Source organism: Spermophilus citellus (genome assembly GCF_964194105.1).
Source record: "Spermophilus citellus genome assembly, chromosome: 16".
NCBI classification, from domain to species: domain Eukaryota; kingdom Metazoa; phylum Chordata; class Mammalia; order Rodentia; family Sciuridae; genus Spermophilus; species Spermophilus citellus.
Genome location: NC_138196.1, coordinates 86,307,013 through 86,333,354, shown reverse-complemented (window position 1 = coordinate 86,333,354; position 26,342 = coordinate 86,307,013). Strand labels below are relative to the sequence as shown.

Sequence of the window (26,342 nt, the reverse complement as noted above, 5' to 3'; positions counted from 1 at the left end):
GGGAGCTCATCAGCCCCTGGGGGGAGGTGCCAGTGGACAGTGGGAGTTCTTCAGCCCTGGGGGGAGGTGCCAGTGGACAGTGGGAGCTCATCAGCCCCTGGGGGGAGGTGCCAGTGGACAGTGGGAGTTCTTCAGCCCTGGGGGGAGGTGCCAGTGGACAGTGGGAGCTCATCAGCCCCTGGGGGGAGGTGCCAGTGGACAGTGGGAGATCTCATCAGCCCCTGGGGAGAGGTGCCAGTGGACAGTGGGAGTTCTTCAGCCCTGGGGGGAGGTGCCAGTGGACAGTGGGAGCTCATCAGCCCCTGGGGGGAGGTGCCAGTGGACAGTGGGAGCTCATCAGCCCCTGGGGGGAGGTGCCAGTGGACAGTGGGAGCTCATCAGCCCCTGGGGAGAGGTGCCAGTGGACAGTGGGAGTTCTTCAGCCCTGGGGGGAGGTGCCAGTGGACAGTGGGAGCTCATCAGCCCCTGGGGGGAGGTGCCAGTGGACAGTGGGAGCTCATCAGCCCCTGGGGGGAGGTGCCAGTGGACAGTGGGAGTTCTTCAGCCCTGGGGGGAGGTGCCAGTGGACAGTGGGAGTTCTTCAGCCCTGGGGGGAGGTGCCAGTGGACAGTGGGAGCTCATCAGCCCCTGGGGGGAGGTGCCAGTGGACGGTGGGAGCTCATCAGCCCCTGGGGGGAGGTGCCAGTGGACAGTGGGAGATCTCACCAGCCCTGGGGAGAGGTGCCAGTGGACAGTGGGAGATCTCATCAGCCCCTGGGGGGAGGTGCCAGTGGACAGTGGGAGATCATCAGCCCTGGGGGGAGGTGCCAGTGGACAGTGGGAGATCTCACCAGCCCTGGGGGGAGGTGCCAGTGGACAGTGGGAGATCTCATCAGCCCCTGGGGGGAGGTGCCAGTGGACAGTGGGAGCTCATCAGCCCCTGGGGGGAGGTGCCAGTGGACAGTGGGAGATCTCACCAGCCCTGGGGGGAGGTGCCAGTGGACAGTGGGAGCTCATCAGCCCCTGGGGAGAGGTGCCAGTGGATGGTGGGAGTTCTTCAGCCTTGGGGGGAGGTGCCAGTGGACAGTGGGAGCTCATCAGCCCCTGGGGGGAGGTGCCAGTGGACGGTGGGAGCTCATCAGCCCCTGGGGTGAAGTGCCAGTGGACGGTGGGAGATCATCAGTCCTGGGGGGAGGTGCCAGTAGACAGTGGGAGCTCATCAGCCCCTGGGGGGAGGTGCCAGTGGACAGTGGGAGCTCATCAGCCCCTGGGGGGAGGTGCCAGTGGATGGTGGGAGATCTCATCAGCCCCTGGGGGGAGGTGCCAGTGGACGGTGGGAGCTCATCAGCCCCTGGGGTGAAGTGCCAGTGGACGGTGGGAGATCATCAGTCCTGGGGGGAGGTGCCAGTAGACAGTGGGAGCTCATCAGCCCCTGGGGGGAGGTGCCAGTGGACAGTGGGAGAGCTCATCAGGCCTGTACAGACTCACCCTGGGTTAGGGTGCACGTGCCAGGGACCCCGCAGCACAAGAGGACTGAGCACTTAATCAGAGACAGGTGAGTGTGGACAGCCACCTGGAGGGAAGTCAGTGGCTATCCTTTGTGGTCAGCAGCCGGATAGTCCCCCTGCTTCCTGGGAATGAGAGTGCATGCTGGGGCGCAGGATGGACACTTCACACTTTCTAATTTGATTCCCCCTGCAGCCGGACGTTTCCCTCTTGAGACCAGGCCAGTGATTTATGATGCGGCTATCATCTGGGAGAGGCAGGCCCATGTGCCTAAATATAGCGCCTCCTCAGGCCATAAATAGGAGGAAGGACAGGGCTCCAGAGCCAGAGCCTGGGAAGCTAGGTGCCTGGGCGGCAAGAGCCTCTCTCCTCTGTCACCTCCTGTAGTTGGGTAAGTGTCCCGTCGTCTCACCTTTGCTTGGTGGTGGCTTTGGGGGAAGAGCCACACTGGGGTGGACCTAGTGCCGGGTGAGGTCTCCCAGGCTGCTCTGTCCAAGACTCCCTTCAGGGAAGCAGAGCATCAACTCGGGGGTCTGGGTTTTGTGGCGAGGCTTTGTGCTCCACGAATCCTCTTCGCTCCCCAGTGCTGGCCTGTGTTGCCATGCTGTTCTCCACCCCTCCGAGAAGCGGGGTCTCTTCTGCAATCTGCAGCATTGCACGGATGTCCCTCTGTTGACCAACACCTTTGGTTGTCACGAGGGTCTCAGAAATGAAAATGAGGAGAGGGCAGAGTTGCAGAAGGTATGAAGCAAAGGGGAGGTGTTCTCAGGAAGAAGGGAGAGGAGGGTCACTTGGCTTAGACCCAGGGGTGGCCGCTTCCCGGAGGGACTCGAGAGGCTGGCTCCGGATGAAGGTTTTCTCCAGGTCCTCTCGGCTGCCTGCTCAGCCCTGTGAGGAGCTGTGCATTCTGCAGGGCTGGCAGATAGGCTTCCAGGAAAGGAGAGGGCTGGCAGCTGTGCCTGAGGCCAGGCAGGACAGCCAGCAGGAGAGAGGCAGCTGACATTCCCTATCTCCCTGCCTCACATTCTTTCCTGACTGAGTACAAGGAAGATAGGAGCCTGGAGCACGTGGCGTACACATCTTCAGAGGTGTCTTCGTAAACAGGGTCCTCAGATAGAGCCTGGCACTGACTTGCTGGTGGCTGCCCACTCCCTGCACCAACCGGCCCCTTCCTCCCTCTGGAGGGGCTTTCAGTCCCGGGCGCCCAGACCTTGACCTCTTGAGCTGTCCAAGTGGCAGAGTGGGCAGAGACTGGTAAGATGCGAGTGCTCTGGAGGGGCATAGAGTATCACTGTCAGCAGGTCAGCAGTGGATCTGTGGGATGCACATGCCGTTCTTGGTCCCAGCAAGGGGACTCTGCAGGTGGAACTGTGGAATTTTGAGAACTGTTGATTTAATTCTCATGCCCGTGACAACACGGTGGCTCCCTGGTTGCTGAAGAGCCAGCTGGTGCAGGAGGCAGTGTGGGATCCAGTTTCTCTGACTCTGCCCTATTCAAGCATTAGGGTGAGATTAGTCAGACTTCTCAGTAGCAGGAGGACTTTGTAGCTCTGAGGCTGGACTCCTGGAGCTCACGTTCTGGCTCTGGCAGGTTCCTGGAGGAGTTCTGGAAAATTTAGCTGCCAGAGATCAGACATCAAGCTATATTTGATTGACCCCTATGTTTTTAAGGACTTTTTGTGCTGTCATGATTTTTGATAACCAGTTTGGAAAGATCACTGGCCCACGTAACTCCCGGGGTGGAGGCACAGGAGAACGCCCGTCACAGGACCCCAGGGCTTAGTCACCAGGGCCTCTCCGAGTGCCACACCCCTGCCTTTCTCCCCCCTGAGTGGCCTTCCCTCTGGGTGTGACTCTGGACTTCCACATCTTCAGCTGCAGAATCAATACTTTCTTTCACCAAATGGAAATAAACGGCTCTGAACTTGAAATGTCTTTGCAAATTGAAGCGGTGCCTGGCTGCATGAAAGAGGAGTTCAAGAGGGCTCTTCCCAGGAAGGGCTTAGGACCAGGCATCCCCAGACCTCAGTCCCAGGCTCCAGCACAGGCTTGGTGATGTCAAAGTCCCCAGTCGTGTGGGAGCACTTGTGCGTGGCCCCAGAGCTAGGCCGAGTCGGACAGTGGCCGGGAGTGGTCAGAAGACCAGCTGACGCCTGGGCTCTGCGGGACCTGGGTGGGTGGTGTTCCTGGGGACCTTCAGCTCACACAGGGCAGGGTTCCACCAGTGTTATTTAACATGGCGGAGGACACACACATGGCTGGGGCTTCAGGGATCTAGTTGCCACCTAGTGCAGCTCTCTGGCTTTACAGGGAACGGAGCAGGGCCCCGGAGTGACAGAGGGCTCCGCTCCCAGGTCCCTGGGGAGTCGGGCTTCTCAACAGCCCTGCACCATGGGCTCCACCAAGACCTGTCCTTTGAGGAGAGGCTTCTCCTGGCCTTGGGGGGCACATGTGCGACACGTAGCACAGCTGAGACCTCTTCTGCAGGAAGGCCGGGTTCTCTGTAGGGTGGCAGGGGCGGAGGGCCCCTTCCCAGCCTGGCAGCACAGTGGCACTGGGCACGTTCTCTTGAGGACCCTCTGCTTTACGCACACCTGCCCAGGCTGCACCACGGAGCCCACACGGAGCTCAAGGAAGGTGCTTCCGGGTCTCGCCACACACAGTGCCGGGAGGGGAGGTACCCCAGCCAGGGAAGCTCTGAGTTAGGAGGTGGCTGAGGAATGAGCCTCGGCAGCAGGGAAGTGCTCAGGCCTGGACATGGCTTGATGTCCTGCTGCCATATCTGGCTGGCAGAAGCTTGAGGAGGAGTGGAGTCCAGGGCAGCTTGGCTCAGGGGTCAGTGCCTGGGTCAGGGTTGCTGCAGGGCCAGAAGCTCTGAGAGGTCCCCCTTCAGGTCCAGTGGTTCCAGGACCTGGGCTTGGACAGCACGTGGCAGGTGCTCCCAGTGGCCGGGGTGAACTTGTACAGGGAGGTGACAGCATGTGGAGAGCACTTGGTGGCTCCTGATTTTGATGTCCTGATGAGGAGAAGGACAAATCTGGGAACAGATGCGGCGAAGTATGCCTCACCTTTCTCGGTGTCTGGGGGACACCTGTAGCGAGTCTGTGCCTCACTGTGAAGTGAAGTGAGCAAGCTCAGCCCCAGCTGTGCCCCACTTGTACTCACGGAGCCTTTGGGGACTTCTAGGTCACCGGAGCACACGTCAGGTGGAGTCAGCAAGGTCGAGTGCTGATGGTGCAGGAGATGGACAGGCGTTCCAACAGTGAGAGGGTGCCGGTCCTCGCCCTAAAGACATGGGCGTCTTCCTCCTCAGAGCGTGGTGGAGCCAGTGGGCACTCCCTGTTGGGGACAGCACCTCCTGTCCTGTGATGTGGGCCACATTTGGGCAAACACACTGGAAGGTTGACTCAATGTCGGTGTAAACACAAGAGGCACCAGGACGCCTCTTCCAGCCTGCCCTGAGTGGACACCACAGCTTCCCCACAGAGGCCCTCTGCACTGCTGTCCTATCTGTGTGTGGCTCCCTCCTTCCCCAGATCCCCCCGCTGTCCGGCCAGCCACCCCTTATCCCACCTGGCCTCTGTGCTCCCTGCTGCCCGGCCTCTCGGCTGCCCTCTCCTCTCGCTTCCCAGGGTATGTCCACCTCCTCGGCCTCCGCCTCTTCTCCTTTTGTGTTCCAAGAATGTGTTGACTTCTCGATCTGTGTTTTAATTATTTTAATATTTTAATTATTTTAGTTGTAGGTGGACACAGTACCTTTATTTTATTTATTTATCTGTGCGGGGTGCTGAGGATCGAGCCCAGGGCCTCGTCAGGCTAGGTGAGCGCTCTACCCGAGCCCCAGCCCAGCCCCTGTTTCAATTGCTTTTCTCCTTAGCACTCACGCTGCTCTTCACAGGGCCATGAACACACTAGGTGCTCTATAAACCTGGAGTTCACAGTCGGACGAGGCAGACAGCCCCATCCTCCAGTGCTGGTGGAGGAAAGCAAGAGAGGAGATGGGGCCCAGGGCGGTGCGTCAGGTTCCTGATGCCAGGCCCCCATGATTGCACCTGTGAGGTCTGCTTCGCTCCCCCGTGGGCTGTGCCTAGAGTGCATGTCCCATGATGCAGATGTGAATGCAGAGGTCTCAGCAGGCCGACTCCCCAGGAGACAGAGCTGGGCTGACTTTGCTCTCCTCCCCAGGAGCACGCACCATGTCGCTGGTGGCACTGCCCTTCTACCAGAAGAGACACAGGCACTTTGACCAGTCCTACCGTGACATTCAGACCAGGCACCTGCTGCACGAGTATGCCTCCAAAAGGTCAGTCGCCGCCCGCTAGACGTGCCCGCTTCTGCCTGCGGGGCCCGCGTGTCGGGGTAGGAAGCATTCATCCCCCACCCCCAGTGATGTCTGCCTTGTGGGAGAGCAGGGGTGGCAGTGTCCCCTGGTGCACATGTCCTCTGTGTGACTGCACGGTATCCTGGAGGTTCCTTGGGCCTGGTGCTAAGCCCCTGGTGGAGACCATGACCCCAGGGACTCTTGGTACCAGCTCATCAGTTTTGCTCTTCCTCTGTGTCTTCTAGAAGTAGGATCTAGAAAGTCTGCCAACTACAGAGCAGAGAGACTGAGATCAATGGAACAATACTGGCAGGTGCAGCCAATGCCAAAGGTTCTCTACATCGAGATAGTCCTGCGGCAGGAGACTGTACTCCTGCAGATGCAGCTGGCCGCAGCCTCTAGGACATCTCTGGGCAGTGGCACACGCCTGTCCCATGCTGTTTGATGGCAGCACCTCTGTGATTTTAATGGGCTGGCTAGAAGGGAGGAAGAGACCTCTGGCCTGGCACTGAGCTGTGGGTCCTGCCACATGTCACCAACACCCTATATTTAGATCACTTGTGGCACTCCTGTTGAGTTGCCATCCCCTGTAACAAAAGGAGTCAAACATTTGCAGCCCCTCCTAAGGGCCTCAGGGAGATTCGGATCCTTGAGGTGTACATACTCAGGACTTTGATCCAGGAGGGACCCTGGGAGGCAGTGACTAGCTTGCAGGGAATGGCCTCAGACCCAGAGGGGCTCAGGCAAGTGTGTGAGGGTGTGTGTGAGGCAGTGACTGGCCCTGGACCCAGGGAGATGGGGGAACCTGACTTGGGGGATGTGGAGGGAGAGAGGACGTGATACAGGTTAGGGTTTGTGCATGTGTGCAAGTACTCATGTGTAGGCATGTGGGAGAGCATACGTGTGCATGCGGGTGTGCCCCAGGTGTGCACTTGTGTATGAGTCTGTGCATGTGAGTGCGTGCATGTGTGGGAGTGCGCTCTGTGTGCACATGTGTGCGTTGCCAGGACGGTTGGGGTGTATGAAAAGCCAGTGGTGTCTGCTGAGATGCATGTCAACCATCTCCGGGACAGGTAATTGTTACCAATGTCTCTTCAGGAGGGCGTCCTCCGGGTCATCCCAGAAGTCCCTTAAGCAGCAGTCATCCGCACAGAGCACGTCTGGCCAGACCTTGGCCGGGGGGACAACCTGTCAGCTCTGTGCCAAGCGGCTGAGCGCCTCGGAGGAGGAGCATAAGAATGAAAGAAGGTAACTGCCCAGCGGCCCCGCGGCTGCTCAGAGTGTGGTCAGAGCAGACTCAGTGAGCTGTAGGCTGGACGCCCAGGGCGGCGTGCAGAGAGGGCACCGTAGGGGACTGGCCTGGGAGCCTTTGCTGCGTGAACTCTGTGAATCCCAGCAGGGGCTGCTTGGGGGAGTCTCCTGCTCTATAGCCTGGAGGCTGCAGCTCAGGTCCAGGGGGGCTGGAGGGCCTCTGCAGGAGCTGTCTGCTCACTCTGGGGCGGCCAAGCCGACCGCTGGAGATGGAGTCTGAATTTCCACTCCCAGCCTCTCTGCTAGTAAGGAACAGTGGCTGATCCCAGCAAGGTCATCTTCCAAAGAGGGAGCCAGGGCTTGAGCAGTTGTCCCAGTGGAAACTGGAGGCCAGAGGGTCTATAAATCGTCGTACTTTGCATTTCTGTGGAGTTGGCTCAGCGGACAGAGTGTCATAGGAAAGAGAGGACAGAGTACAATGTCAGTCCTAAAACTAATCCCAGGTGTGGAAAAATGGCTGGTGGCATTGCTTTGGTCTTTAAAGAACAAAATAAACAGATGGATACTTTACACCGTGATATTTCCCTCCAGCTCCCTATTCTTGCTTAAGGATTTTCTCTATGTCTGTGGACAACACCGAGCCTGAAGGAAAAACGAGACTGGGTTAACGTGGCTCCTTCTGAAAATTGTTTTGTGATGGAGTGACTTGTTCAATCAGCCAATAGGTAGCTGTAAGACAAGCTCCTATTTTCAAAGCTTGGAGTTACCTTTTAAGCGTCTTTGGCAAATTTGCCCTATAGATGGATTTTATTGCCAAATGAAAACTTCTTTTATTAAGGAATCACTTCAAAATGTAGACACAAAAACAATCTGCATTTTTAAGTATTTAAAACTTAAACTTGCTTGGTTTGTTTTTAAAAGGGTTCTTCTGGGGCTGGGGATGTGGCTCAAGTGGTAGCGCGCTCGCCTGGAATGCCTGAGGCTCGGGTTTGATCCTCAGCACCACATACCAACAAAGATGTTGTGCCCGCTGAAAACTAAAAAATAAAGATTAAAAAATTCTCTCTCTAAAAAAAAAATAAAAGGGTTCTTCTATCTATATTTAAGTTCTCGGAACTGGAGAGAGAAGACATGAGCTGTACCATGTTATTTCATCCGTTGCTCTTCCGTGTGACCTTGAACCTAGGGCATGAGCTCCTGTTCCTCAGGTTTCCCACTGGTAGCTCACCACGGGAAGGGCCATGGTGAGCATATGGCCATGGCTGCTGTCCATGTGGACATGGTGGAGCTGGCCCTGTACTGACCCCCATCCTGCTGTCCTTCTTCCTGGCCGTGTAGCCTTCCACTCTCAGATTCCACATGCACTTTTCCATGTGAGGCACCTGGACAGTGATCCCGCCTCCTTAGGAGGCAAGTGTGTGTGGCAGGGGTTTGATGAGCTGCCGGGGCCTTCGGATGCTCGCTGTGCTCCTGTGTGAGGGGGGCTGAGAGGTGAAGTGAACTGTGCCCTGTTTTCACACTTCACCTCACACACTAGCCCAGGTGTTATCCCAGCACTGAATTCCTTACCTACGCGCAGGTGACAGTTCACCAACCTGGACAAAGGCGGAGCCAGGGACCCTCAGGTCATGCTGCTGCTCATGTGAAACAAATACTGGGTCCCGCGGTGGCCTCTGGTCCCAGCTGAGGGAGGAGGGCTGCGAGTTTGAGGCCAGCCTCAGAGACTTAGCAAGAGACTGTCTTGAACTTCAGAACAGAGCTGGGGAAGTAGCCCAGTGACGGGGCGGCAGCCCAGGGTGCCTGAGGCCCCGGGTTCCCCCAAACCAAGCCAGATGCCGAAGGGGCACTGTGCTCTGTGTGGCGCTCAGGAGTCCTAGGGATATGGCAGACCAGAAGTGCCCTCAGATGCCTTCGCTTCTGTGCTGGTGAAGGACGGCCCCCGAGTTCTGGCTGTTACGGGGCTCACCTCTAGAGTGAACGCACAGGCAATGTCTGGTTAATTCTTCCCACAGGCCAGAGTCCAGCTCAGCTGGTGGCAGATGGGCAGAGACTTTCTCTACATGCCCAGCGGGGGTGGATGGGGGAGGAACTTCCAGACCCACGTTCGTCCTGAACCACAACTGTCAGGGCGGTGCCCTCGGTGGAGAGCAAGCCTGGGCTCTGTGCTTAGTCTGAAGAGCAGGGGCAGGGCTCACACCGCTTGGAGCCTGACCCCGGGCCTGCCCTGACCCTGGAGGCAGGCAGGGACTCACTGGGACTGGAAAGGCGCATGCTCCCTGCTCTGCAGACCCACATTCTAGAGCTGGCCCCAGGAGGGGGGAGCAGGAGCATCCTCCTGCCTGGGTGGGTCTCAGGCACCTGTGAAGCCAGTGCCTCTGACCTACACCGTGGACGCTCAGGACCAAGGCCGCGCTCTGCAGGGAGAGAGGCGCGGAAGGAAGCAGGCAGTGATGAGCCGGGAGAGGCCCTGGGAGCCCCAGGAGAAGCAGGAGTCAGCGTTCAGGATCCAGGAGTAGCCCGCCTGGTGTGAGGAGGTGTCCTCTGACGGGCCAACAGGGGCCCAGCACGTCTGGGCGAGACGGAGTTGGGCGGGGGACTGGGGCCTGTGTCAGGAGCGACGAGGAAGGCCTGTCAACATGGGCCGAGTGAGGCTGGCTGTGTGTCCCGCTCCGTGTGAAGAAGCTGTGGAATTTTCTGGAATCCTGATCTCAAGTGCGTAGCACTCAGTCTGAGTTTTATTTGGGGTTTGGGCAGCTGCCAACCTGCGTCAGGCCCATGGGTTGGTGGGAAGGGCCTTGGACGGGAGCCTGCGCCTGGGTGCAGGACACCCATGGTCGCCTCTGATCTGGGTGACTTTCCTGATCCCTGGGCACAGGGCTCCTCAGCTCTGGTGGCCTGGCTCTGGGGCCTGGTGCCACCTCTGATGGCAAAGCACCAACTCTGACTTCCACAGCTTCTCCTTCCCAGGTTCCCACACAACCCGCCCCCCCCCCCCACGGGCACCAGAGTCCCCCCAGTCCTAGTGCGGGCATTCACCGGGGACAGTAGCAGGAGAGGTCCCTCCGGAGGAGGACAAAGGACACAGGCTGTCTTCATAAAGCCCACAGAGGAACTGGCAGAGCTCTGGGGCCCGTGGGCAGTGCTGGGGTGAGGAGGGGCTTCCTGGGAGGACTGAGTTTCAACAGGAGGGTACAGTGGGGAGACTTCTGTGAGTGGGATGCAGTCCCCAGGGGTGACGAGAGCGGCCGATTCCGGTGGGGCCAGGGGGGTGCCCGATGAAGACGGGGATGAGGTCGGGACGCAGGGCCTGGTTCTGAGGACATCCCTGGCGCCGTGGGGTCAGGTGGAGCGGAGGGGCTCACAAAGGCCGGCTGTGAGCACTCAGCCACTTCTCCATCCTCATGAACCGGAGGCTCTACATCTTTTGCTTTATCCTCTCTGGAACACAGACTTTTTCTTAACTGTTTGTTTAAAGGCTGAGTCTCACATGGGTCCAGAAACCGCAGCCTGCGCAGGAGACCAGGCCCCCACACTGGTCTGCACTCCCAGGCGTCAGTCATGTCAGAGCCAGCACAGAAGCGGCTCTCGTCCAGCAGCTGCTGATCTCCCCAGAAGACAGCCGAGCCCTCTGCTTCGTCAAAGGAAGAGGCCACCTCTTGGCTTCAGTGGCAGCGTCTTTATTAAGTGCCTGCTGGGCACGAGTTCCGTGGACATGAGAACAGGGGCCGGCCCTCCCTGAAGGACGGTCCCCCCACCCTCTGGCCCTGCAGCAGTCCTTGATCTCTGGAGTCTCCAACCAGCACACGCAGCTCCCCAGTGCCAAAGGCGGCCAGGTGTGAGTGTGGCGTTTGCCACAGCTGCTCCAGGTCTCTAGAACATAGCCAGCTGTTACAGTCGGGCCTGTCATGGCCCAAGAAGACCTGCGCCTGTCCCTCCTGCCTGGTTCTCTTCATAAATCACATACATGCTCTTCTTCACAACTTCTTCCCCAAAATACACTCTTAAAGAAAGAGGTAGAATGAGTGCAGGTGGCGCGTCCCACTCTGGGCGTCCAGGAGGGCCTGTGGCCGGTCAGCCCACCGGGTCTTCTCTGCACTTGACGTTAACACAGCCTCTTGGACCTGCAGGTACCAGTCGCTGGTGGCTGCCTATGGAGAGGCCAAGCGGGAGCGCTTCCTCAGTGAGCTGGCCCAGCTGGAGGAGAACGTGCACCTGGCGAGGTCCCAGGCCCGGGACAAGCTGGACAAATACGCCCTGCAGCACATGGTAGGAGGAGCCGCGGTCTGGGAAGCGGGGTGGACGCGGTTCGCCTCCTTCCAGGTGGTGAGTGCCTGGCGCCTAACCATGCGGCGCTGCCCCTGACCACTCTTGCTCCTGTGTGGCAGGTGGAGGACCAGATGGCGTGGGAGAGACACGCGTTTGAGGAGCGTGTGAGCAGGGCCCCTGAGATCCTGGTGCGGCTGAGGTCCCACACCGTCTGGGAGAAGATGTCCGTGAGGCTCTGCTTCACTGTGCAGGGCTTCCCCACGCCCGTGGTACAATGGTGAGGGGCTCTGCTGTGGAGGGACAAGGTCCCACTGTGTCTCCTTCCAGGAAGGGTGCTTGGAGAAGCACGAGGTGGAGACAGGTTAACAGGAACTCACAAAGTCTCCATTTAATAATGTGCTGGCGTTTAGTGACATTGACTCAGCCCATCTTCCAGAGCATTTTGAAGGCAGTTCCCTATAACGCCCTGTGTGTGCAAGCCCCACTCTTACCCAGTTGGCCTCAGCACCACTGCCGGTTCTGGGCGCCAAGCCCACGGGTCTGCCCTATGGTAGGAATCAGCTTGAGAACTGAAGAGCTGAATTTTCACCCCCTACAGACCCTACTTGCTTCAACATCTGCTGCAAAACCAAGTATCTGTGTGTGCGTTCCCTGGTGGGTCAGTACCGTCAGGTGGCAGGCAGAGGCCCAGGGAGTTCTGCCCTTCAGGGGAGGCCCTCCTTGGCCATGGGTCAGTGCTGTGGGTTCACCCCATGGGCTCCAGGGACACAGCCTGATAGGCCAGGCTGCAACCTAGCTAGCACAAGCTACAGTTTTTTGTTTTGTTTTTTTAATGAAATGAACTTCTGAACTCCTAACAAGGCTCAAGCAGATGTTTGGAGGTGGCCTTCTGCAGGTCAGAGGTTGCCTGGACAGCCCTAATGATGCAACACAGCCTGTAAGAAAACCCCAAACAGAGCCAGGCTCAGTGGTGCATGCCTGTGTTCCAGCTACTTGGGAGGCTGAGGCAGGAGGATCTCAAGTTCAAGGCCAGCCTGTGCAAATTAGTGAGACCCTGTCTCACAGTTAAGAATAAAAAGGGGGGTAACTCAATGGCAGAGTGCACCTGGGTTCAATCCCAGTACTGCAAAATAAATAAATAAAAATAAAAATATAAAATATATAAAAAGCAAACTAAAAATGGACCTCGTGCCTTCTGGATCCCCTGTGTGGTGCTGAGGAAGGGGCCAGGCATTGGCAGAGCAGATCTGCGTTAGAGGGCAGTGTGGGGTCTGAGAAAGGTTGCAGACAAGTCTGCCTTTAAATAAAATAGAGGTTTCCTTGACCAGGTACAAAGATGGCAGCCTGATCTGCCAGGCAGGTGAGCCAGGGAAGTACCGGATTGAGAGCAAGTATGGCGTGCACACTCTGGAGATCAACAGGTAAGGACCTGTGGGTGGTGGTGTACGCTGGGACTGCATTCTGGAATCTGTTCAAACTTAAGAGAAGGCAGGGCCTCACCTTGGCCCTGGTGCCAGGACTGAGCACACAGATTCTGGAAGCAAAGACAGAAGTGGTTTACGGAAAACGAGCAGAACCTAGTCTCCTAGCTGCACCAAAATGCAGGGCGATCCTGAGGACCCCTGCTCAGCAGATTGCCTCACTGCCAGGCCTGAGACACGACCCTCAGCTCAGGCCTTGCCCAGTGGACTGGCCTTGGTCGCCTTCCCTCGCAACGTACTAAACAATTGTAGAAGGTGCAGACGATTATGTTAAAACTGTGCCCACAGCCACCGTTCAGTCAGTGTTTCGCTGTGCATCTAGCTGTGTCTTTTCTCACATGACATAGCACACACAGACACAGCACACACAGACACAGAGACACACAGACTCAGAGACACACACACACACAGCAACAGATGGCATGTGCACACGGAAGCTCATGACACTTTGTTGTTCCAGCGGCGAGCTGTGCCGTCCCTGTGCTACTCACTGAGAACCTATGGTGTGCCCTGTGCTATGCTAGATGCTGGGGTATGCTGGCCACCAAAGCCCATCCTCCAGGCTTGACCTTTCACACAGCATCAGAATGTCACATGCCTCTTCTTCCACCCACAGCCCTCTCGGACACCATCTGATGGTGCAACTGTCACTTTTTAAACCAATGAGACGGCTTCATTACTGTAACCACAGTGCACACTTGCCCTGGAGGTGAAAGACCTCAGGTTCCCCATGACTTGGATGAATCCTTAGCCCTTCCTGAGCACATTCTCTTCTGAAGGTGATCGTCAGGAGGCAGCAGAGCTTTGAACTTCCCCACAGCCCAGCAGTGACTGTGGAACTCAGGTCCAAGGTCACACATCACAAGTGTGTGAGTGTCACACATGTGCATGATCTGTGGTGTGCACTGTAGGACAGCCGGAGCCCGAGCAGGCGGGAAGCAGGATGGGGCAGAGCCCGAGCAGGAGTGAGGAAGGCACTGGGGGTGAGGGGACCCGGCTAAGCCACCTAGAGGGCTCTAGCAGAGGCATGCCAGTGTTACAAGGCCCCATGTGGTGGGGAGGCGTGAGGAGCAAGATCAGGTATGAAGGAAGGACAGGTACGGAGGGGATAAGGTGTGGGGGAATCAGATATGGAGGAGGTCAGGTATGAATGGATGGTGCATTGAGGGGAACCATGATGGAGGAGGACCAGAGTGGAGGGAGACCAGGATGGAGAGGGACAAGGATGGAGGGGGACCAGGATGGAGGGGGACCAGGATGGAGGGGACCAGGATGGAGGGAGACCAGGATGGAGGGGGACCAGGATGGAGGGGACCAGGATGGAGGGAGACCAGGATGGAGGGGACCAGGATAGAGATGGACCAGAGCACATTCTCTTCTGAAAGTGATCATTGGGAGTCAGCAGGAGATGGGCCAGGATGGAGGGGGACCAGGATGGAGGGGGACCAGGATGGAGGGGGACCAGGATGGAGGGGGACCAGGATGGAGGGGACCAGGGTGGAGGGGGACCAGGGTGGAGGGGGACCAGGATGGAGGGGGACCAGGATGGAGGGAGACCACGATGGAGGCAGCTGCCAGAGCTAAGCATCGTGTCAGGTCTTGGGGACCTGTTGAGGGCTGATACTGGTGGAAAGGCTGGTGGAGCCTGGCTGGAGCTGGGTTCAGGGGCTTCTCTGCCAGTCCCTCTCTGTGTGCAGAGGCCAGTGCACCTGGTTCACTCCTGTCCAGCACTCCCTTGCCTTCCCCTCACCAGCTCTCTTGCTTCCTGTTTCTGCTGACTCCTGCCTTCCCACTCAGGCTGGGAAGAGAGCCTGTGCCTCTGCGGGGGGCCCTGACCTTTAGGGGTGTCTGCTGTGACTGGCGGGGGCACGTACCAAGCTGTATTTAATCACTGCTTTAAGCAGAAAAGTGACGTCCCTTCTCAAGCAGGAGAAAAGTCACCCAGGGATGTTTGCAGCATTCACAGTGGACACTGGGCACAACGTGGAGCAGAGTGGAGTAGAGTTCAGATAAAGCTGGCTGATGGCTGACGGGAGATCACAGCTCAGTCATCCACATGCCCAGGGGTCCTCCACGCCCTGCATTTTGAACAAACCTGCAAATATTTGGGAAATTTGGGGAAAGGAAACTTCTGAGACTGGCTTCTCTCTCAGTCTTCTTATCCCCATCATTACGTTTTTAGAAGATGAAATACTAATGTTCTTCAGGAAAAGAGCAACAGGGAAGCCCACAAATTATAACTCATCTCAGTTGTTCATTCCGAAGTGCTGAGCACACGCCATCTGATCTGAGCTGACCGCAGGGTGTGGACGTGTTCTCCACCCCTCCCTGGGCTGGCACGGAGCTCCCCTCTGCCCAGGATGACATTTGCTCCTATGAATAGTCTTTGGCTACTGCAGCTGAATTTTTAAAGTGCCGAAGCAGCTCGCCCTTTGGTACTCTTCGGATCTGAACTTGTGATTGACACTGTTTTATGTGCTCGTCAGTGTTCTCTGAGGACCCACACTGGCTTGGACGGAGACCCACTTCTTCACAGGGCACATGTGGTTCTTACATTTTGTGGGTGTTTAGGAGAACCTCCCTTTCCATTGGCAGCGCCACCATGGCCCACTCCTCGCAGAATGTTTTTAGAACTGAAATTTTCTTGTACTTGATTTTTGGACTTTGGCATTTAGATTGTGATTTGAGTTAAATTTTAAGTCCAGTGTCCGTGCCTCTTAGCACCTGAGGGCACTGGGCCTTGTCTACCCACAAGGGATTTACTGCCCATCTGGAAACATGGAGTAGCCTTAGTTTCTTAATTGCTGTTGTGTTGGGGACGCTTTGAACTGAGACCCTGGGAGGCAAAGTGCCCTGTGGAAGTTTCTAAAATTTGAGACCAAAGAAAACTCTCTATTCTGGGACTCTGTCCAAGTAGAAAATAAAACTCTTGCGAGTTCCTGCTTCATGAAGTCAGGGCTGGAATTAGACCCCAGGCTTGCTGAGCTCTGTCTCTGGTGTGGACTGGGAAGGAGCAGAAGGCTGGCTCCTGCTGAGGTAATGGGTGGGATCAGCTCCTGCCTCTTCAGTTTAGCTGCAGACAGAGTCTGGCTGGACACCTCCCCCTCCTGGCCTCCTGGCCTCCCTCCTGCCTCCTGCCTCTGCCCCAGGCACTGTGCTTCCGCAGCCCTGAACAGTACCAGCCGTGGACAGACCCCTTTGTGCCCTCTCCTCGTACGTGTGCGCTTGTCTGGGACATGTCCACTTCTACTGCAGTATGTTTTCTGCTCTCACTAGAGAGACCTGTGGAAAGAGTGAGAGGAACAGGAGCAGGTGGAGGTCCTCGCCTATGGAGCCCTTCCTGGGAGTCCCCAGCTCTGGGGACCACTGCCATAAGTCAGTGGGTCTTGGTCACTTTACAGCCCTCAGGCTCTCCTAAAAACCAGACGGAAGCCCGTGGACCTGGCCTGGGCGTGCCCCAGCCTGGAAGGTGCAAGCTCTGGGCACACGGCTCTCTCCGCTTCCTGTGTCCTGCCCTGGGTGTGAGCACGAAGTGCTAATGGGTTACTTGACAGCTAATTGGTGCTAATGCGCTAGGTGGCTCTGGCCACCCTGTGCTCCAGTCTGTCTGCGGGGACAAACTGGGAGCCCAGGGTCAGGCTGCTGCCTCGGCCTCTTGTGCTCAGCCTGCTGCTCCCCTCCTTCCCTCAGGCTCCGCTGGACTCCATGTGTTCTATGTCCCCCCCCCCCCCGTTCCTTGAGCTCCTCCCTGCTCAGGAAAAGGAGGCAGCCATCATCCAGATTCAGAACATGGAAAGGCTGTGTGTTCTGTAGGAAGGTGAGGGCCAGCAGGGCCCGTGTGGTGCAGAGCGTGCAGCGGACCTCAGCTAAGACATCTTAATTGATGACATGTAGGCAATATTGATCCCAAATCACAAGGTTTTCCAAGTACGTTGTTTATCCAGTCATCAGAGTTCCCCTCGGAAGCGTAGGTGCTGGATACATGCATTCTAAGGGTTTATAGTATGCACGGTTTTTCATGATAAAGTGAACCGACGAGAATCATCAGTCAGGGTCATTACCCTTCCATTAAGCACAGAGTTGGAGCACAACTTGTGGCTGATGAACTCAAGTCTCATCCTTCACCTCCCTGTGGGATCTGATGGCCCAACATAGAATAAAACCCTGATTCACAAGGATAGATGGTTGCAAAAGGAAGCAAGATTTACCCGGCAGTCTCAGGACATGATTCAGGTAGTAGGAACTCTCCCCAAGGCCCAAGCACATCAGATTTGACTGTCATGCAAAATCCATGTTATTGCCCTTTGTCATGTACTGAGCATAGGATGGGCCTGAGCACAGGCTTAAGAATTGCTAAAATACATAATGAACAGTATGTTTTCAGCACAAGATTCAATTTGAAAACCCTGGAGTGCAATTTGGAAACCACCTTACTGACCGTTGCCCAAGGGTGTCGACAGGTAGAGAGGCTGGTGAGATTTCTGGTGACTGTTCCAGTCTCTGGGCCATCATCTGCCTGCTCCCTGAGGTCCAGACAGATCCTCTCTTCCCTTGGCAGTCGGGAGCCAGGGTTTGCCCTGTTGACTGGCCACTCCTGGACATCTTGCGTGGGGCTGCCCCGTTGGCTCCGCTATGTGCTGGGTGGTTGCATTGGGCTTCTGGCTCCCCCTTTCCAAGGCTTGGCCTGTCCCTGTGTGACCCCCACATGGGCTCCAGGTTAGGGGGTTTTGAGTGGGCTGTTGGCACAGGACGCTTTGCCTCTTGGCCAGGTGCTCTGACCCGAACACTTCCAGCCAGGTCTGTGGATGGGTCTGTGCTTTTTCTCTGTCGGGTTATTGCTAGCAGGGGTGGGATTGGAGAAAGGCTTAGGGCTTATCCCAGAAGGGCGTATTTCTATTTGGAGAATGCACGTAGGAAATTACCGTGCTGTTTGAAAGAAGTACACAAACAGTGAGTGAATGTGGACAAGGAGAGTAGTGACCCCCGGCCCAGCCCAGGTGTGCTCGGGCGGTCCTGGTGGGCGTGAGCATGTGCGCTCCCCAGGCAGAGCCACCTAGGACGTGGGAAAGGCATCCACACGGGGACGGGACTTGTGTGCTGGCACCACCCTGTAGCTGTGTGCCGGGCAGCACGTGAGGAGGTACAAGGGAGAGTGGTTCCTAAGGAGCAGACACCAGAACCCTGGTTGAGCATGGCTCTGCAGTGGGCTGTGGCTACAGGGGGAGCCAGAAACATGCACTCAGTCTCAGCTTGATTTCTCCCTTGAGCAATGGCACTTAAGGGAGCCAGGGGGCACAGCAGACTGCACCGAACCTCAGGAGGAAGGGAGGGAGTACCGGCAGGGCCCAGGCCTCCGAACCATCCCTCCCCTTCATGGGAGGTGGTGTATTGTCTGTTCAAAGAAAATATTTCTAGCTCCTCAATGAAGAGAGAAGAAAATAGAATCATTAATGACCCAGGGATGGGTTGTCATGTGGGCATCTGCTTCTTAATGCACTTTAAAATCAGACTCTGGTAAATTCTTCTTTTTTCAACAGTGTGATTTTTGGGGTGTGTTTTCCTTTCTAGATGAAGATCTTACCACGGGTCTGGTAGGGAAACTGTTCCAAGAGTGCCATGTCTGGGGTCTGTGGACCTCATTTCCCCAAGTCTTCCAAAGATTTGGGGAAAGTTTCCTTCTCCCACAGGAATGGGAGAGCAGCACCTGTTTTCCAGGGTCCCTGAGAGGGTCACTGTGAGTCACTGGCAGAGAGCCTGGACAGGGAAACCCCAGGTAGAACTGCTACTCACACCCCCCTGCTGAGCCTCGGGTGGGGGGCGGTCTCAGCAGGACTGAGCTGGGCCTCTGCAGGACAGCTGGGGTTGTGTGGAAGTGCCGGCCCGAGGCCTGGGGCTCTGCGATTTTCAGGTCATGGTCTTCCCAGGTTCCCAGGGATGGACATGCACCCATGCCTCAGGTAGGGTCCAGCTCAGGCTTTTTGTTTTAGTTGTTGATGGACCTTTATTCTATTTATTTATATGAGGTGCTGAGGATCAACCCCAGGGCCTCGCACATGCCAGGGAGGCGCTCCACCACTGAGCCCCAGCCCAGCCCTCCAGCGCAGGCTTTTTAATATGTCCTGATGAGGAATTTGCATTTGGGGGACCGCTTTGTTCGAGGTCCTGGGCATGACCTCCTAGGAACTGGAAATCCTGTTGAGGGGCGAGGTTGGGTTACAGAGTGTGTTTTGCTGTCTAGCAGGGCGTGGTTCACTTGGGAGGTGAGTGGGTCTCTGCACACGTCTGGAACCCCCTTGCTTGTGCCAGACAAAACTCTGGTCCCTGCTGGGCCTCCCTGAGTTCTCGTGCACCTATGCTGGCTGTCCTCCTGGAGGGTGAGGGACGGTGCCAAGTGCAGGCACTGTCTGTCACGGTGGAGGTCATCAGGACCTGGAGATGGGGCCCCCGGTGCAAGTTCCTAGGCTCCCTGGACCCTCTTGTCATGGCTCCCAGGCAGGTGGCCCCAGGCCATGCTGACCAGGGGCCTGGCTTTCCCTGCCGGAGTCCTTGCTCTCGGCAGAGCGGGTGTCGGCCCCCGTCTTGCCCCTGTACGTTCCCCGTCCAGTGATTCTGCTGGAGGTGGAGGTCCAGGAGCTTGAATGCCGTGGAGGAGAGTCGTAGGCCCAGGTGGAAGAGGCTTCCCAGGATGAAACGAAGGCTTTCAACACCTGCGTCTTTTCTTTCTGGTCAAAGCCCAGCTGTGGTCTGGGATCAGATGTTCTTCTGTCTATAATTAATTCTGCTGCCGTCCGCCGCTCCCCGGTAGCGCTGGCATTGTTCTTGAACACACGCTCAGGAGCAGCCCATCTAGGTCACGGGGTTGGCTTTCGAGGGATGTCTTTGTTCAAGTTCAGGTCACCGGCTTTTCCAGAGCAGCTCCACAGACTCGCTTTTTCTATTCAAGGGCGGACTTTGATGACACTGCGACATACTCGGCAGTGGCCACCAATGGGCATGGACAGGTGTCAACCAACGCTGCGGTGGTGGTGAGAAGTGCGTGCCCACCCACCCGGGGGGTGGCCAGCCTGGGCCCTGCTGGTCTCTTTCTTTGCCATGTTTACCTGATTGTCCTGCAGGGTTCCGAGGCGAGGAGGAGCCACTCTACTCCGTGGGACTCCCAATCGGACGTGAGTGGGGCTGGGGCTGGGAACACGTGTGCAGACAGCATCCAAGGGAGAGCTTGTTGCTAAGTAAGGTCCACTCTTAGTTTTGAAGTTATACTTTGTTAGACTCCTAGGTTTAAAACATATACAGTTGGTTTTCCTCTGACACGCACCCCTGACACCCCTGCCAAACGTACCTTTGAGATCTGGTCTGCCGACACTACTGGGTCTAGTTAATTTGTTTGATGCACTAAAAATGACACTATTGATGAATGACCACTGTTCATTTTGAAACTGACTTCTGAGGCCTCAGTTGGGTATGAGGTGGGGAGTCGGCCCTTTGCTTAAGCCCAAGGCTGGGGTCCGAGCTGTGCCTGAGTGACCGGATCTGACTCTGGGATGCTCGTCTGCCTCCCACCTGGCTCAGCTCGGCGGCTCTAAGAGTCCTGTGGCTTCTGTGACTGAACAACGGGTCTAATTTCTCAGGGTTTTGGAGGCAGCGAGCCCAAGACCAGGGTACTGGCAGGATGGGTTCTGGCAAGGTGCACCCCTTGGTTTGCAGATGGCACGTCCTTGCTGTGCCCACACCTGCAGGGACCAGTCCTCAGGACCTCACTCAGCCCTGCTCTCCTCCAGAGCCCCTGCCTGCTAGCCTGTGGGGCTGGGCTGCAGCTACGAATGTGGTGGACACACGTTTGGGCCGGCAGGGCTCCCGAGAGGGGGCGCAGTTTGAGGTGGAGCACTCTGCTGTGGTCAGGGCACCTGTGAACAGAAGCCACCACGGTACTGACTGTCCCACTTGTTCCTGCAGTGCCCCTGTCCTCCGTGATCCCGTACACACACTTCGATGTTCAGTTCTTGGAGAAATTTGGAGTCACCTTCCGAAGAGAGGGTGAGACGCTCACGCTCAAGTGCACACTGCTGGTGACTCCAGACCTGAAGAGGGTGCAGCCCCGGGCCGAGTGGTACAGGGACGGTGAGTGTCTGGCTGCCCTCGCTGAGAGTGCTGGGCAGCAATGATCCTTGATGCTGGCATGAGTCGGCCTTGCCCCTGGGCTTGCTGTGGTGGCAAAGCCACACTGGGGACTGGGGGGGGGGTTGGCAGCTGACACTGACCTTGAACTCCATCTGGGAGAACCCTGGAGAGGTAGTGAGGAGCTTCCTGAATCCAGATGTGTCGGTGTGGTGTCCACAGCCCCATGCCAGGGTGCCCACACTGAACCCAGAGGAGTCGTCCACACATGCCCCGCCCAGCCGTGGCTGCCACTGTCAGGGCGAACTGTGAGCTGGCATGGCTCTCTGTGTGTCGAGGGACAGCCAGGTGGCTCTGTTTGTAGAGGAGGGGCTGCCGTGACACCTGGCCAGCTTCCTCACTGGTGAGACACCCAAGACCATCCAGTGTGACCAGCCTGGGGGGCTGTGGCCATCCATGGAGACACTAAGGCTGTTCCAAGGTGGAACAGCTCTGTTCAAGGCCCGGATCCAGCCAGGTCTATCCAGTGTCTTACGGTTGCTGCGTGCCTGTGACCGTGGGAAGGCCTTCCCCGACAGAAGCAGGCTCCAGGAGGCCCGTGGGGAGGAGCCCCGGGAGCCCGTTTCAGGCCGTGCTGCAGTCTGGGGCAGGACCCTGCCCACATGCTCAGTGTCTGGCAGGCCCTTGCCCTGACTAGAGGGTGCCTTCCCGCCAAGCCCTCCTGGGGGTTCTGGCTCTTCTCTTGGGCACTGTCACAGGCCCCCACTGCATGGTCTCACCAGGCTACTTACCCAAAGGCCGCCCCCTAACACCACCACCTGGGGTAGGATCTCAACTTGAGTTTTGGGCGGACCTAGGTCAGTCCCTAAGCCAGCCCTTTTTCCTCCCCCATTTTATTTATTTATTTATTTGCTCTTTTTAGTTATACATGATACTAGAATGTTTTGACATACTATACATACATGGAGCATGACTTCCCGTTCTTGTGGTTGTAGGATGTGGAGTTACACCACTCAGGTATTCATATATAAACATAGGAAAGTTATGTCCAATTCATTCTACTGTGTTTCCCATTCACATCCTCCTTCCTTCCCTCCACACCCCCCTGTCCAATCCATGAACCAACACTTCCCCCACCCCAATTTGGCCTTTGGTTTTTTTGGATTGGCTTATTTCATTAGCATGATAGTTTCTAGTTCCATCCATTTACTGGCAAATGCCATAATTTCATTCATCTTTATGGCTGAGTAATATTCCATTGTGTCTATGAGCCACATGTTCTTTGTCCATTCATCTATTAAAGGGCACCTAGGTGGGGTCCATAGCTTCGTTATTGTGAATTGAGCTGCTATAAACATTGATATCCTAAATCTGGTCTTAGTTCAGAAATCCGTATCAAGGCTGGTTCTCCGCTGGTGTTTTCTGGCCTGTCATCTGTTGGACACACACAGCCACTGCTCATGGCCTTAGAGGGAATCCCTGCTTAGACAGTGGGATTCTGGGCTTAGTAGGGCCCTCCTGGGCTGCTGGCCAGGCGGCCTGGGTTCTCTGGAGCACGGACACCCCTGCTAGGTCTAGCACTTTGGTGGACCTCCCTGTGACTGTCAGGCAATGCCACTCAATTGCCGCATCCTCCAGGTCTGCCCCAGGCTAGGCGAGGCAGTACAGGGCGGCGGAGGGTGCTCTGCATGCAGGCCGGGGTGTGGCCAGCTGCGGGGCTCACATGCCCCGTCTGCGCTCTGGCCCCACAGTGTCTTCCCGGCCGCCAGCTCCACCCTGAGCCCCAACTCTAGCGGCAAGTGGCCCTGGGTGTGGGGACAGGAGAGGGCAGACCAGAGAGGGCCCCTGCTGTGGGGCTGAGTTCTGAACAGAGGGGGCAGAGGGCTGGGGAGCCGGTCAGGGAGGGGAGGTGGCAGGAGGACTGGACGAAGCCAGGGCGCCGCAGTGAAGGTCAGCAGAGCTTTCCAGGCAGGGAGCAGCCTGGGGGACATGGTCTCGTTCTCCTGGGGCCTGAGAGAGATGTGCTGGGGCAGTGAGAGGTGGGTGATGCAGAGTGGCCCCGTTGGTCCCCAGGGGAGGTTGCGTGGGTGGGAGGGCATACCACCTGATGCCTGGGGAGGTCAAGGGTTGCCAAGATGGACCTGTGAGGATGCTCATGCCAGATGCCATGCAAGGGCAGCACCCCGTCAAGGCGAGGAGAGAACTCACGGGAGGAGCGCCTCTCGCCGATCAGGTTTGTTTCGGTGCACACCACCGCAGGAAGGCCTTTGCTGGTATGATCAAGATGGAGAACTCTGCCGCACTAGACTGCTAGACTCTCTCCCCTTGTGTCCCTCTGTGAAGGGTGATGTGTTCTCAGGGCTTGAGCCAGGCTCTCTGGAAATGCGTCCCTTGACTGTGGGGTGCGTGTCACTGCAGCCCCAAGCTCACCTCCTGTGCATGTTGCTCTGACTTTGACCGTGGTTGCTGTCCCCTGGTTGTGTGGGTAGGTATGAGCCACTCGGTGACACAAGGAGGAAGGGGAGGCATCTCTCCGTCACGCGCTCCTCTCCTGCAGGGTGGAGTTTTATCACAGTGCATCCCACCGTATCTGTATTTTACCTGCCGTGTGTCAGCTGCTATACTAATTCCTAAATCAGCCACATAGGAAAATAAGGGTGGATAGTACAGCCCAGCGTGTCCATTTCTATTACATATTTGCTGTGGTGATTCAGAGGCTTTGGCCTCTTAGGCACCGTGGAGCAGAGGTTAGATTCTCTTCACTATGGGTCAGGGTATTGCTGAGCTCTCGTTCAAGTTTGATACGATCAGTTTTTAAAATTAAAAAATGTAAAGACTTCCTTTTTCTTGTGAAAGATACAATATATGTTTATTGCAAGCCATCATCCCCCACATGGTAATCTCTCCACCCCCAAGCTGACCGGGATCGGTTGGCTGCATGACGTGGTCCTGTCCCTGTGGACTCCTTGAAAGGGGACACTGCTCACGGAGAAGTCTCCTGCTGTGGGCAACTGGGCGCCCTGTGGGTGCTTGCCTCCTCGCCCGTGTGCACATCTGAGCTGGTTTGTGGCTTTCCTGTTGTGAGTCTTTGAGGGACAAAATGCTCACCACACCCCCTTTTTCTTTCCTTGGAACAAAGCCTGAGGTCCGTGTTTGGTGCTGTAATCTGCACCCGTGTTAGGGTTCTTGACGCGTGCCCCCTTTCTGCACCACAAGAGAAAGCACCTTCTGCTCCTCTCATGGCCGATGTTGCCCTTCTTGGTCAAATTCTGTGGGTGTGAAACATTTCTCATTTTTTTCCTTTGTTTCCTGAAGTCCCAGTACTGAGCATTTCCCCATTAGCTGACGTGACATCTGCATCTCCTCTTTTACAATCTGCATTTTCACATCCTTGCCTTCCTTTTAAAACATTCTTTGTAGTGTTGATGGATCTTCATTTTACTTATTTATATGTGGTACTGAGAATCAAGCCCAGCGCCACACTCACGCCAGGCCAGCTCTACCACTGAGCCCAGCCAGCCTGGTCACTGCCTTTTGATGCGTGGGTTGGTTGGCATCTTGTCCTTTCTCAGCCACAGTGGTTAGGACCTTCCCAAGGCCAGCCCTGGGGCGGGCTCCTGCCCACCGGAGCACCATCCAGTAGGTGCTCCTGAGTACCTGCTGGGTGGGTGCCGGAGGATGCGGGTGGGAGCAGGCTGTGTGCTGAGAAGCGGGACCCACAGGGAGCCTGGCTGGAGAGGGCGTGCTCAGGGCTCGGCTGTGGGGGCCTCTGCTCCCCCCGGCAGCTCTTCCCACTGCGCTTCTCTGCGCATGTGCTGTGCGTGTGACTGGACTGTCCTGCCTCTGGGAGATGTCTCCAGCAGCCACTTGGTGTTCCTGTGCGTCGCTGGGAGGCTTCTGAGCCAACCTGAACTGGATGCTCTTTCAGATGTGCTGCTGAAAGAGTCAAAGTGGACCAAGATGTTCTTTGGAGAAGGCCAGGCGTCGCTGTCCTTCAGCCACCTGAACAAGGACGACGAGGGCCTGTACACCCTGAGAATTGTGTCCCGAGGCGGAGTCAGCGACCACAGCGCCTTCCTGTTTGTCAGAGGTGGGGCTGGGGCACGGCCTGAGCCTGCAGAGAAGGCGGGCCCACAGCGAGAGGGTCCAAGCAGGGGTGTGGGAGGGGCCAGGAGGCCGCTGTCCTTGCAGACCTCCCTGACGCAAGGCAGGCACTGCCCGGGCCCGCTGGTCAGCTGCCCTGAGAGAGGAGGCCACATAAGTCAGAAGAGATGTGGCGTGGCCTCCCACCCATCCCCACCTTCACCAGGGGTGGAGGGACCCTCGGAGTTAGTTTGGAGCGAGAGGCGTGTCCAGCCTGGGGAAGCCAGTCAGCCCCCCCCCCCCCATCCCTGCCAGCTCACAGAGACAGGGACAAGGCAGCACTGCAGTTCCCATGGCTCAACCTCAGCTGGACCCGTGTCTAGGACATCCCAGCACAATGACCAGGAATTTCTGAAGCTCCAGGTCAGGCAGGGTCCCATGGTGGGTCAGGGCAGGGCTCTGAATCCTGTTTGTGGAAAGAAAAACAAGATTCAGGATGTGCCAGGCTCAGTATCAGCATTATACATGTGTTACCCCCATGCATTTATGACACAATGTGTGACGGGAGCGTGTGTCGGGTAGCAGCACTCACAACACGTAGTACGTGACATCATAACACAGGCATAAAGTGTGCGCAGGACAGATCACACTCCTCCAAGGCTCGAGGCACGGGGACCAGCCTTAATCATGCAGCTGGAGACAAGTTCCCTCTGTGAAGCCACAGGCTCTGAACTGGGAAGGGGCTGTGTCCTTCCTCAGCGTCTGCCCGTGGCCTCCCCTGCACCACCCTGTTGCCCTCTGCAGGCTCCTGAGAGACACAGTGGATGCTGCCCAGTTGTAGCTGGTTGGCTGCTGCCCTGGTCCGACTGTCCGGTGATCCATCCTGATGGGCAGGCCTTATCTGGGCTCAGGGTTCATCCCATCATGTGACGTCATCGTCACGGCACATGAGCAGGGCTGCAGCCCAGGTGTGGGGGACCTGAGATGCAGTCAGTGTGCTGTTTGTCCATGTGGCGGCCTTTGGGCCAGTGTTTCAGGGAGGGCTCCTTCATTAGAGATCAGCTCAACACCAGGACACCAACCTCACCTTCCACATGTCCCCCAGACCGTGAGAGTTGGCCAGGCAGCGACCTTAGACCCTTCAAGGTTTGGCAGGCTTTATTAGGATGGCATTAAATGTACCTTCATTCTCTTGCATTCTTCTGGAAAGATATTTCACCCCGTTACAGTGTGATGATGCAACCCAGCTGGGACTGCCTTGCTTATCCGGCACGTGGGCACTTCACCCGCTGGTGACATGTGGAGACAAATGTGAGGGAAAGTATGGGCCAATGTCCAGA

General features: G+C 56.8%; 1 protein-coding gene across 1 annotated transcript in view; it reads left to right on the top strand.

The window, feature by feature from the left end:
- Nucleotides 1-1,780: 1,780 nt before the first annotated feature.
- MYOM2 (myomesin 2) overlaps nucleotides 1,781-26,342 on the top strand; it is a 74,050-nt gene continuing 49,488 nt past the window's right edge. Inside the window, exons 1-10 of the mRNA XM_081268988.1 lie at nucleotides 1,781-1,876; nucleotides 5,671-5,788; nucleotides 6,905-7,054; nucleotides 11,185-11,323; nucleotides 11,443-11,600; nucleotides 12,652-12,744; nucleotides 19,748-19,836; nucleotides 19,920-19,970; nucleotides 20,758-20,922; nucleotides 24,848-25,009. Coding sequence (XP_081125114.1) covers nucleotides 5,682-5,788; nucleotides 6,905-7,054; nucleotides 11,185-11,323; nucleotides 11,443-11,600; nucleotides 12,652-12,744; nucleotides 19,748-19,836; nucleotides 19,920-19,970; nucleotides 20,758-20,922; nucleotides 24,848-25,009 — 1,114 coding nt within the window. The 5' untranslated portion in view covers nucleotides 1,781-1,876; nucleotides 5,671-5,681. The remainder of the gene's footprint in view (nucleotides 1,877-5,670; nucleotides 5,789-6,904; nucleotides 7,055-11,184; nucleotides 11,324-11,442; nucleotides 11,601-12,651; nucleotides 12,745-19,747; nucleotides 19,837-19,919; nucleotides 19,971-20,757; nucleotides 20,923-24,847; nucleotides 25,010-26,342) is intronic.